This window comes from Ostrinia nubilalis, chromosome 12 (assembly GCF_963855985.1).
Source record: "Ostrinia nubilalis chromosome 12, ilOstNubi1.1, whole genome shotgun sequence".
NCBI classification, from domain to species: domain Eukaryota; kingdom Metazoa; phylum Arthropoda; class Insecta; order Lepidoptera; family Crambidae; genus Ostrinia; species Ostrinia nubilalis.
The window spans coordinates 13,702,317-13,714,776 of record NC_087099.1 but is presented as its reverse complement, the minus strand read 5'-3'; the positions used below and the strand labels follow the sequence as shown (position 1 = coordinate 13,714,776).

Sequence of the window (12,460 nt, the reverse complement as noted above, 5' to 3'; positions counted from 1 at the left end):
GCCCGGACCGTCCAGCAGCCGACCAGGTCGGCCCTGCACTCCATTGTCGTCTCGTCTAAGGACGCAATGGAGACAGGAGAGGAGGTGCTGCGGAGAGTCAGGGACGCCGTCAACGCCAAGGAGGGCTGGGTGAAAGTAGAGAAAATTAGAAAGGCGAAAAACCAGAAAGTCATAATGGGCTGTGCGACCGAAGAGGAAAGAAAGAAGGTCAAAGAGAGGATTGAGGGTACGGGAGGCCTCCTCATCGCGGAGGACATGAAAAATAAGGACCCGCTCCTCGTGATGAAGGACGTCCTCCTGCTTAACAGCGACGAGGACGTCCTGAAGGCACTGAGGAAGCAGAACGGGGATATTTTTCGTGACCTCCGCGAAGGGGAGGACCGTGTCATCATCCGTTATAAAAAGAAATCCCGAAACCTGCACACGAATCATGTTGTCGTGAGTGTTTCCCCGGCAATCTACCAAAGGGCAATCGCGGCGGGATCTGTGCATATCGATTTGCAGCACATCCGCGTGGCCGACCAGTCACCGCTGGTGCAGTGTACCAAGTGTCTGGGATACGGCCACAGCAAACGATTCTGCACAGAATCCGCCGATGTCTGTAGCCACTGTGGGCGGCCGCACTTGAGCACCGATTGCGCCGAGAAGCTCGCTGGCGGGGCACCTTCGTGCCGGAACTGTCAGCGAGCCAAAGCGGAGCACGTCGCGCACAACGCTTTCAGCAGCGACTGCCCAGTGCGCAGGCGGTGGGATGCGCTGGCCAGGTCCACAGTGGCATACAGCTAAGATTCCCGGGGATTACCATCCAGCTCGCGACAACATGCCACTACCGAAGATTTCCTTCATACCCATTAACGCCCGCCGTACTATAAATTGTACACAACTTTAAGTTACGATAAATCTGGTTTAGTGGGTATTTTTACTCTGGAAATAATTACAATCGGTAAACAAAGGTCTATGCATTATATCCTGAGATGAAACAGACCATAATTATACAATCTTAAGGGGGTATTTTGCGATTTCGTTTCAGTGATTTTTTCGTGTCTTCTAGTGGGTACTTGATAATTTTTTATGCAAGGTTTAAGTTACACAAAATATCAAATAAGTTGTTTGTGTATTAGCTAACAACTTAACCTAATATAAAATACATAGAAAAGTTCGTTTCATGGAAAGTTTTTCATGCTATAACTCCCAAAGTGATGCTGTACTAACTTTAGTACAATGGGCGCTTGACACGTTACGTAAAGTAGTACAGTAACGACATTATTATAAGAGTTTTTACTTTTTTCTGCATAGTTTTTATATGTAATCATTGTTTTCTTTTTCCAATAACATGGCTCTTTATTTATGGGGTTACAGACAACAAAAAGAAACATTTTGTTTTCCCAATTACGACCTGTTTGTCGACCTAAAGAGACATAGTTACATAGTTTTTGGAACCACACGTTAAAACAGAACCAAACGGTATCCTTTGATTACTTATAAAGATTTTCAATAAAAGCCTAGAGACAGATTCGACAAGGCAAACATAATTTTATTAGCATTGATTGAAAGATAATAATGTGGGTACTATTGGAACAAATTTTCATGCTTTAGAACCATTGGGAAAGGTCATTATATGGGATCTCTTGATAAAAAAAAAAGTAGAGTTAGGCACCACAGGGTGTCCAGCTCCAGTATAATAAGAAGATCAGTGGGTTTGATCAGATGGCTAGTCTATAGAACTTTACCAAATTGAGGTAAAAGGAAAAAAAGCGGTGGATGGGTCTTGTTCGCTTATGTGGTGGACATGACAATTTCAAATGCATGCAGACTGCACTGCATAGTAAGCCCATATAGTCGCTTAGATCAGCTAGCATTCCGCAATCATATAGTACGCACATATTTGACCTATAAAAGATAAATAAAAGTAGATAGTCTTGCTCTAGTTGATGGAGAAGAAATATGAAATAATGGTTATAATCCAAATAAACCAGCAAACCAGCTGATTTGACAGCTTAAAATTACTGTGTGTTTCAATAGAGTCAAAACAGCTTATGACAAGTGCCTGAAAACACTGTGCCAGGATGGAGAAGGCTTTGCTTAATATGACTCATAAGCGCCCATTGTACTAAACTTAGTACACCCCTGAAAACCTAACTTCTGATTTTGTTTTTGGTTTTCTTTCCGTTTAGTATTATTTCTGAAGTATTTTTATAAAGAAAATAAACATTGGCTATGTGAAATTGACCGTAGTTTTCATTTGGGCGTTAATGGGTTAATATTGTTAGGTGGTTAGGTAGCAAATTTAGGTCCTAAAATACTTCTAAATTCAACTGACTCCAAATGCGCAATATTTAAATTCGGCAGATAAATAATATCCAAAACAAAACAAAAATTTGAAATAACAAAAATTGGAGTCAATTTGATGAACAAATTGATCAATTTTGATAACAAAATTTTTATAGATATTTCAGGCAAACGGCACAATAGTAAAGTGTTAATACTATATTATGATAATATGGTCAAAACACTTTAGCAGTGTAATGTTACCTGCAAATAAATTAAAGCACAAAAATTTTGGCAAAATAGTAAACTTAAAAATGTAAATAAAACCTTTGGTAAAAAATCAACAGCAAAATTCGTAGTAATACAAAAGTAAAATAATAAAATAGCAAATGGAGACAAACTTTTCAAAGTAATAAATAAAAACGAAACCAAATATAGAAAATACAACCAAACAACTAACCTTAAACTCTCAAACACCATAGAAACAAATTGAAACATAACTAATAAAAAAGGCTCTGGTTATGCTAGAGGTAAATAGAAAAAAAAAAAAAAAAAAAAAAAAAAGTACCTGGTAGCAAGTTCAGAAGCGTTATCAAGGTGCTCCATGAACATAACCACGGGCCGTCACAGTTCCACCAGCTAAAAGATGGCACTTACGTTAAGATTTGACTGCTGTAATGCGATTAAATTAATATAATAACAAAATTTTAGTTCCATTAAAGTACCAGTTTCCAGAACTAACTGAACACTCTTTGAGAAATTACTGTTTTTTTTAATTATCTGTTGAGTTTTGGTGTACTTGGACTTTGAACATAATTTTCCCACCGGCAATTTTGCTCAGTAAATAGTTTGTTAATAAAGCTGTTTTATTTGTAACTAGCTTTCCGCCCGCGGCTTCGCCCGCGTGGAATTTTGTCTGTCACAGAAAAACTTTATCGCGCGCGTCCCTGTTTCAAAAACCGGGATAAAAACTATCCTATGTTCTTTCCCGGGACTCAAACTATCTCTATGCCAAATTTCATCAAAATCGGTTGCGAGGTTTAAGCGGGAAAGCGTAACAGACAGACAGACAGACAGACAGACAGACAGACAGACAGACAGACAGACAGAGTTACTTTCGCATTTATAATATTAGTTGGGATTCTAAGTCCCGGTATTAATTCAAAAAATTAATAAACCCCAGTTCATCACAATCGGTTTGTTGAAAGAGGGAAAAATTGAAGTTTTTATATTTCTGCTTCAGTGGTAATATGTGGCAACAAAAAGCAAATGATGTATCAGCAGCACGTCTACGTCAAAGATGTCTTTATAAAAATTGGTCAGAAGTGGCGGTGCTCACGACGCCTCAGCGCCGGTTGCAAAGCATATATGGTCTTAGGGCCTGAAGTACCTGGAAGCAAGTTCAGAAGCGTTATAAAAGTTTGCAATGAACATACCCACGGGCCGTCAAAGTTTTACCAGCTAAAAGATGGCACTTACGTTAAAATGTGACTGCTGTAATGCGATTAAATGTAATAACAAAATGTTAGTTCCATCAAAGTACCAACGATTTCCAGAACTAACTTAGCACTCTTTGAGAATTTACTGTTTTTTACTATCCGTCGAGTTTTGGTGAACATGGGCTTTGAACATAATTTTGCCACCAGCAGTTGCTAGGTTGCTACTGAGACTAGTGTGTTTGCCAATAAAGTTGATTTATTTGCTACGAGAATTTCCTTCGAAGTCCCGGTATTAAATGAAAAAAAATATATAATCAACCCCCAGTTCATCGAAATCGGTTTGGTGAAAGAGGGGAAAAATTTATTTTTTTATATTTTTTGCTTCAGTTATAATATGTGGCAGCAAACAGCTCATGATGTATTGTCAGCATGTCTACGCCAAAGATGTCTTTACAAAAATTGGCCAAAGGTGGCGGTGCTCACGACGTTTCAGCGCCGGTTGCAATGCTAGTATGATCTTGGGACCTGAAGTACCTGGTAGCAAGTTCAGAAGCGTTATCAAGGTGCTCCATGAACATAACCACGGGCCGTCACAGTTCCACCAGCTAAAAGATGGCACTTACGTTAAAATTTGACTGCTGTAATGCGATTAAATTAATATAATAACAAAATTTTAGTTCCATTAAAGTACCAACAATTTCCAGAACTAACTGAACACTCTTTGAGAAATTACTGTTTTTTTTTAATTATCTGTTGAATTTTGGTGTACTTGAACTTTGAACTTAATTTTGCCACCGGCAATTTTGCTACTGTAAATAGTTTGTCAATAAAGCTGATTTATTTGCAAAGACAATTTGATTCTAATTCCCAGTATTTGAAAAAATTAAACCCCAGTTCATCACAATCGGTTTGGTGAAAGAGGGAAAAATTGAAGTTTTTTATTTCTTCTTCAGTGGTAATATGTGGCAACAGAAAACAAATGATGTATCAGCAGCACGTCTACGTCAGAGATGCCTTTACAAAAATTGGTCAAAGGTGGCGGTGCTCACGACGTTACAACGGTTGCAAAGCATATATGGTTTTAGGGCCTGAAGTACCTGGAAGCAAGTTCAGAAGCGTTATAAAAGTTTGCTATGAACATACCCACGGGCCGTCACAGTATTACCAGCTAAAAGATGGCACTTACGTTAAGATGTGACTGCTGTTCTGCTTTATTTAAATATCAGAACAAAATATTAGTTCCATCAAAGCACCAACAATTTCCAGAACTAACTTAGCACTCTTTGAGAAATTACTGTCTTTTTTTTTAATTATCTTTTGACTTGGACTGAACATAATTTTGCCCCCGGCAGGTTGCTACTGTATATAGTATGTCAATAAAGCTGATTTATTTGCAAAGACAATTTGATTCTAAGTCCCGGTATTTGAAAAAATTAATAAAACCCCAGTTCATCACAATCGGTTTGGTGAAAGAGGGAAAAATTGAAGTTTTTTTATTTCTGCTTCAGTGGTAATATGTGGCAACAGAAAACAAATGATGTATCAGCAGCACGTCTACGTCAAAGATGCCTTTACAAAAATTGGTCAAAGGTGGCGGTGCTCACGACGTTTCAGCGCCGCTTGCAATGCTAGTATGATCTTGGGACCTGAAATACCTGGTAGCAAGTTCAGAAGCGTTGTCAAAGTGCTCAGAGAACATACCCACGGGCCGTCACAGTTCCGGCAGCTAAATGATGGCACGTATATTAAGATATGACTGCTGCAATAAGATTGAAATAATTATTTATCTAGTTTTAATTATTTAGAACTTAGTTTAATAGTTAACTTAAAAGTACTATCAGTACGTTAAGCTTCTAGCTGTATGCTCCTGAAACTGTAAATTGTAATAAAATAAAATATGTAAGGATTTTTTTTTATTTATTGATTTACCTTTCAGCTAGATTCATCAGGACACCAACCGCCACACTCTTGCTGTTTCACGGTTACACCTATGCAAAGAGGTGTTCGTCAAAGACCGGCGAAAGGTGGAACTGCACAAAACGCATTTCGAAGCAGTGCAAGTCGTACGTGAGTTTAAATTTGAATAAAATGATCGTCAATTTCGAAAAAGATCATAATCATGAACCACCACAATACACTTGCGACCGTAATGGGATTTTTATAAGATTGAATTAAAATAGCCGTAATTTCAAGGTAAGATTACTAGGTATACATTTGAGGCTTCCGGCGACTGGGACCGCAACTAACTGGGACCGCGGTCCCAGTCGCCGGATTTTCTCAACGTTTCACATTAATAAATTTATCATTAACAATATAAATAATAGTACAAAACATTGTCTGTCTTGTAATTTATTATAATCTTTTTATGAAGTAAAAGGCAGCCCCAGCATTTTTTACTGAATTTCTTGTAAGATAAGCTAACTTTCTACACTTTTTACAGACACCATGCCGCTGAAAAGAAGGGTTTTCATCTATAAAAAGGGAGATGTCACAAAAGCTATAAAAGAAATAAGCAATGGTGGTAAAGTGAGAGAAACATGTCGAAAGTATAATATTCCCCGTGCAAGAGTTATTAATACATTGAAACATAAGTACTCATGGGATAGAAAAATGGAACCGCCTACTATATTGACCACACAAGAAGAATCCACGCTTAAATCCTGGATAATAGCGATGGCAAATAAATGGTTTCCAGTCAATAGAGAAATGATCCTTGACACTGTTAAAGATATTATAATTGAACAGAAACTGCCAAATCCATTCAAAGATAATGTACCTAGTAAAAAATGGTTTGCAAGTTTTTTGAAAAGACACCCAGATGTATTTGCACGCCTTGTGGAATATAGAAATATTTCGAAAAGTCCAGTAACAGTAAGTGCTTTGAGAATGTGGTACAAAAATTTGAAAGATTATCTAATCACTGAAGGCGTCGCCGATATTTTAGAAGATCCGGAAAGAATCTTTGGTGCAGATGAATGCTCATTTCAAACAGGCTCTACTGGCTTAGTGCACGGTCCTCAAGGGTTAAACTATGATGAGACAAGCAACAAAGATAAAGAATCCCTAACTGTTGTTGGAACTATTGCAGCATCTGGGAGTATATTGCCACCTTTAATTGTATATCCATCAAGACTACCACCTCAGGTCTTTAGACTAGTCAATGGAGAGTGGTGCGTCCGTCAGTCCGATAAAGGAAATCTGACATCAAAATGTGTCTTTGATTACATAGCAGATACCCTTGTTCCAAAACTGAAAGGTAAACATGTTAAGTTTCCCGTATTATTGCTGATAAATGGCTATAAATTACACATAACTAAAGAAATCTCTCAGCTATGCATTGATAATAGCATTATATTGTATTCCTTTTATCCAAATGCAGCCCATATCATTCAGCCAGTTGATGTGTCTATATTTCGGCCGTTAAAAGATTCTTGGATAAATATTGTTAAAGATTGGAAATTAAAGACTGGGTATATAAGTGTCACCAGAGCTTTATTTGCGTCCCTTTTGGAGGACAGATTCAGGGACATCACAAGAGATGAAATCTGCAATGGTTTTAGAAATTGCGGACTTTACCCGTTCGATGCAAATGGAATCAGCGACTTATGTAATTGAAGAGAAATCTAAATAAAATATTTAATTAGTTTTAAATCTAGAAACACAATGTACAGTTCAACCAAAAATTTAATATATTTCTATTTGATGAAACTCAACTTATTTATTCTTCAGATAATATGAAAAATTGCAACTTTTAATGGTTAGATAGATAGATTAACAATTTCATTGATACACACTTACACAAGAATATGCAACATATTAATCATCCCCGATCAGTTTTCATCTTCATGATGATGATGAGATGGACATTCTTTTACGAATTCTTTTACTGAATGAAATTTTTGAAATGTAACCTCACATTGCAGTTCAGTATATTCAAACGCACGTCGGCTCGAAGCTGCTCATGGTGAATAACTACTCGTACTGCCGAAAGCACACGTCGAAGACCCGAGAGAAGTGGCAGTGCACCAAAAGGAAGTCCAAGGAATGCCAGGCTTACGTCATGTTGGACCTGGTCAATTCGGGCATGACGCTAAATGGGCAGCACAACCACGAACCAACCCAGTACCACCGCAACAGTCAAGGGTTGTACATTAAGATTGGTTGAATCTTGGGTAAGAGAAATTAGAAATAGCCTTATTTGGTTATAAGTTCGGTGATTTGAGACATCCTGTGGACAAAATACTTTTCATCGGCCGATAGTTTGGTCGGCAGTATGAACATGGTATGGATATAAGTACATTCGCAATTACATCAATTTAAATATGAGAGAGCAGACCAAACTATTGACCGAATAAATTTCTGTAGTCTGCGGGGATTCTGAAAATTGAATTTGGACAGTTTATCCGATAGATAAAGTTTCTGTAGTTATGATGTAATTATTACGCTGTCTAATCGATGGATACCGTCGACTTTATGTGCTCGATTATACATCGAAATTGAATCGAAATCTGAAATTGTAATTCAAGACATAAAACTATCAGAAACTATCAACATGTGGTGATTTTGAAGATCAACACGTGAAAATAAATGATAAAGTAGAACAAACGCTGGCACATCAAGGTAATCACTGTGACATCTAATGTCAATATTGTAACAGGTGCTATTTTGCAACAAAATTGTATTTTCTGATTATGTTCTAGTATGCTCGGACTAGTAGTCTCTAGTACTCTAGTATGATGGACATTTATAATTTATACTTGCTGTGATTGTCCGGGTGCACGGAAATTTTCCTTAGTTGTTTTAGGCAAGTTTAAAAAGGTAATAAATAAATATAATATTTGATATAATTTCAAAGTTTAATTACAGATACATGTTTTTATTTATAATAGCATTTGTAGTATGCAATGTTTATTTAATACAGAGTTTATTTTTATGTTTGACATAATGCCTAGTTCTTAAATAAATGCATTTTGTGCGATGTACTTAATTTTGCCGTATTTATTAATTTACTGTTCTTCACAAACTATTATTATCCTATATAAATAGTTGTTATAATCCTGTATTTCAGTGCAGTTCATAACGTCCAGGTGTGGGAAGCCTTTGGTCATGTTGAACAACTATACTTATCGGCGACACTGCTCTCTGAAGTCTGGCGAGCGGCTGCAGTGCTGCATGAGTGTCAGCAGGCGGTGTCACGCGTACCTCATAGTGGATCTCAACGGTGTCGTGGTCAAAAGGAACGAAGTGCACACCCATCCTCCGACGGCGTACGCTAGGAACGCGTCGGGCACTTACTTTAGGATTTAAGTTGAATAATTATTATTGACGAGATAGAGGGTAGACCGATATGTCTGGTATGTCTGCCCATGACATCTCACCCGCTAGTTCCTCAGTTACTCCGTGATCATGGCGCTTGTAACAGTGCCGAAACAGACTCGAAATTAAGGTACATGGTAGCAGTCCCGTCAATAATAATTTATCTGTTAGATTTTCATGAATCGTTAAGGTTAAATATCATATATTTATATTATATATTTTAAACAAAGCTGTTAGCTTGTTTAAAACAGATTTTTAGTTAAATTCATAAATAGTATCCTGTAACATTAATGCAACAGTTTGTGGAGATGTATGTATGTTTGTTAATTTTAACGTAAAAGCTACGGAATGGATTTTGTGAAACTTTACAGTATTGTTGTTTATTAAACAAAATAACTTAAATGCTATAATCGATCTGTGACAAACTGAATTTCGCGGGCAAAAGCTAGTAAGTTCATAGTTTGTTAAAATATAACTATTAGTTATTAATTGTGTTATATACGGATCAAAACTGGCCTTAAATCTACTAGAAAATATTGTAAATGCGAAATCAATTATACAGCGAAATTTTATTTTCATTGAAATGATGGAATAATATTTAGAATTTTTGATCTTTGAAATAAATGATTACTATTGCAACCTCTAGCAGTTTTTGAAATATTTCAACAACCATTGTTATATTATTATTCTCGCATCTATCAGTATATCTACTGCTAATGGCTACTATTAATTATTAACCTGATATTTTCTAGTCGGGTACTAGTCGCCGACTAGTAACCGACTAGAAATGATGCCGAATAGTCGGCTTTCCCGACTAGTCGGTGACTAGTCGGCCCATCTCTAGTAACGACTATTACTAATTGCTAATCTGTTCATATATTTTTAGTATTAAAATTGAGCTACCCGAAAAAAGGAAAACGATCTAAACCAGTCGTAGATTTCAAAACACAGAGAAAATTATTTGAAAAATACTCAGAATATCTAGATGGTGAGGTCAAATCCACTCATCCGGTCTTCTACACACTCGCTAAGGAGGTACAATTCAGGATTTCGCCTAAAGCTTTTTATTTGTCATACAAAAGACAAAATTATTTGAAGTTTGAAGATGATTAATCCTTGTAACTAGATACCTAGAAATTTGAAAAATTCTGTATAATAAAAATTTACGAAGTAAAGTTGATTTTTATTAAAAATATATGTTTTAAAACAATTGATAAAATAATCTTAAGTCTAATTAAAATACTAAAAAAGTATTTAAAATATTCCCGCAAAATGTCAGCACAACGCATGAGAAGATACAGAGAAAGATTGAAGCAAAATCCACAGAAATACGAAGACAATCCACAGTAAATTAATAAAAGCTGCGAATTTAAGCAGTGAAAATATAAGCAGGTAGGCATGTTCAAATGTAATGTATGTTTGCTTTCAGATGTCATGGATGAATCCAACAGGAAGAACAGAAAGTACTCTGAGTTCGTTCTCAAAACTGCCGTTGAAAATGTTTTGAATTCAACAATGACAGTCTACAGAGCTTCTAAGTTGTATAAGATTCCATGGTCGACGTTGAAAGACCATGTCACGAAGTACAAAACTCTACGAGAGAGCAATCCAGATGTACAGATCGTAATCCCCAAGATGGGAAGGCCGTTTGCGTTACCTATTGAAATAGAACAGAAGTTACTGGCCTACATTAATGAGATGCAAGAACTTGGTTTTGATCTTTCAGTAACCAAAGTAAAGGAAATTGCGTTGTCTTTAGCAAAAGCTGCGAATATTAGTTGCACATTCAATGACAAAAAGGGTTCTGCAGGTCGGAAATGGTGGGCGAAGTTTAAAGAACGATACGGGTTGTCTATGCAAACATCGGAAAAACTTTCAGAAGGTACGATTTGCTCAAACCCGGTTGTTTTGGAAGATTTTTACCAAAAATTAGAAGAACAATTAATCGAACATGACATTCCACCTGAACGAATATGGAACTGCGATGAAACTGGTCTCATGTTTGTCAACAAACCCAACAAAATTGTGACAAGTGTTGGGAAAAAATATGTTTATAACAGAACAAACGCAGAAAAAGGTACGACAACAGCATTATTGGCATGCATAAATGCGACAGGATGTTATGTTCCTCCATTTATTATATTTGAAGGTGAAAGAGTCATGCCTCGACTGACAGAAGGATTTATGCCAAACACCCAAGTACGATTTTCTCCAAAAGGGTGGATTACGGGTGAACTATTCCTAGATTGGTTAACATTATTTGTTCGGTGTATCCCTCCAGCAAGACCTGTTCTATTGATAATGGACTCGAACGCCAGTCACGTTTTGCCACCTGTACTGGAGTACGCTCGATCACAAAATATAATATTATTTACAATACCTTCGCACACCAGCGCAATTCTCCAACCACTAGATGTCGGTGTTCATCAACCATTGAAAGTAGCCTGGAGGACGACAATCGAAGCTTACAAAATGAAAAATCCATGCGACACCCCAACCCGCTATGATTTTCATAAATTTTTTACTCTTGCGTTTGAAAAAAGCTTCACCCCATCAAACATACGAGCTGGGTTCGAAAAAACGGGTATCTGTCCATTGAACAGGACAGCTGTGAATCCACTGGCATTTGCTCTATCAAAGCTTACAGACGAACCGTTTCCGGAATCTATAGAAGAGGTCACAGTTCATGAAGATTTCATTGATTAATTAATTTATATGGATAGTGATGGGCTTGGCCAAAATAAACAAGTTTGAGTTGGTAAAAATGCTGATTTATTTAGCATAATAAAACAACAGGCTACAAAGCGCCGAACGACCATCAAAACCAGGGAGAAAGAGGAAATACAAAATTTTCATTGACAAATAACATTAGCTGTCAAGCTTTTGAAGTTCACAAATCAATTCGTGTTTACATTTCACTCAGACAACATTTCTAATATTTATAGTGTGACCCTGCATAAAGTAAAACCCCGGAAGGGGATAAAACTACATCATAAAATTATCGACAAAAAACTTTGATGTTTTATTACAAAAATAGTTACAATTTTTTATTGATATAATCGAATTCATTAGATTTGTCTCAGGTTTATAGAATATGTATTATGAGTAATCTCACCCTGTATAAATAAGTAGGTACTAAGGCTAATAGGTAAAAATCATGTCGCTGCAGTAACGTTTTCAAGCATTAGCAGCGCAATCTTATTTTCTCCAATTACTTATAAGTTTGAAGAGTGACGACTGCTAGTAATTTAATAATCGTTCATATTTTGTTATTTTATTTTATTTTTATTTTAGTACTAAAAGGAAAACAAGGACGGAGGCCAGTCGTAGATTTGAAAACACAGAGAAGGTTATTTGAAAAATATTCAGAATTTCTGGATGGTCCCGATGAGGTGAGATCCAACCATCCGGTCTTCTACACAATCGCTAAGGAGGTA

The 12,460-nt window shown here is 36.7% G+C and overlaps 1 protein-coding gene across 5 annotated transcripts; it reads left to right on the top strand.

Annotated features, from left to right (window-relative positions):
• The first annotated feature begins 5,647 nt into the window (after window positions 1-5,647).
• On the top strand, window positions 5,648-12,204 carry LOC135076996 (uncharacterized). Of its 5 annotated transcripts, none has more exons than XM_063971580.1 (4): window positions 5,648-5,900; window positions 6,148-6,963; window positions 7,631-7,879; window positions 10,453-12,204. In XM_063971580.1, the coding sequence occupies exon 4, from the start codon at window positions 10,458-10,460 to the stop codon at window positions 11,727-11,729; it is 1,272 nt and encodes a 423-aa protein (XP_063827650.1). In that variant the 5' UTR covers window positions 5,648-5,900; window positions 6,148-6,963; window positions 7,631-7,879; window positions 10,453-10,457; the 3' UTR covers window positions 11,730-12,204. The 5 variants fall into 4 exon arrangements, 4 of the variants coding, with proteins under 4 accessions (XP_063827650.1, XP_063827653.1, XP_063827652.1 ...); XR_010258365.1 differs by lacking the exon at window positions 10,453-12,204 and adding an exon at window positions 8,776-9,017 and having other exon boundaries at window positions 7,631-8,525; XM_063971582.1 differs by lacking the exon at window positions 10,453-12,204 and adding an exon at window positions 8,776-9,017.
• Window positions 12,205-12,460: the final 256 nt, after the last annotated feature.

Bases quoted from the DNA above. Each gene is read 5' to 3' on its own strand.
- LOC135076996 (XM_063971580.1), top strand. From the start codon at position 10,458: ATGGATGAATCCAACAGGAAGAACAGAAAGTACTCTGAGTTCGTTCTC.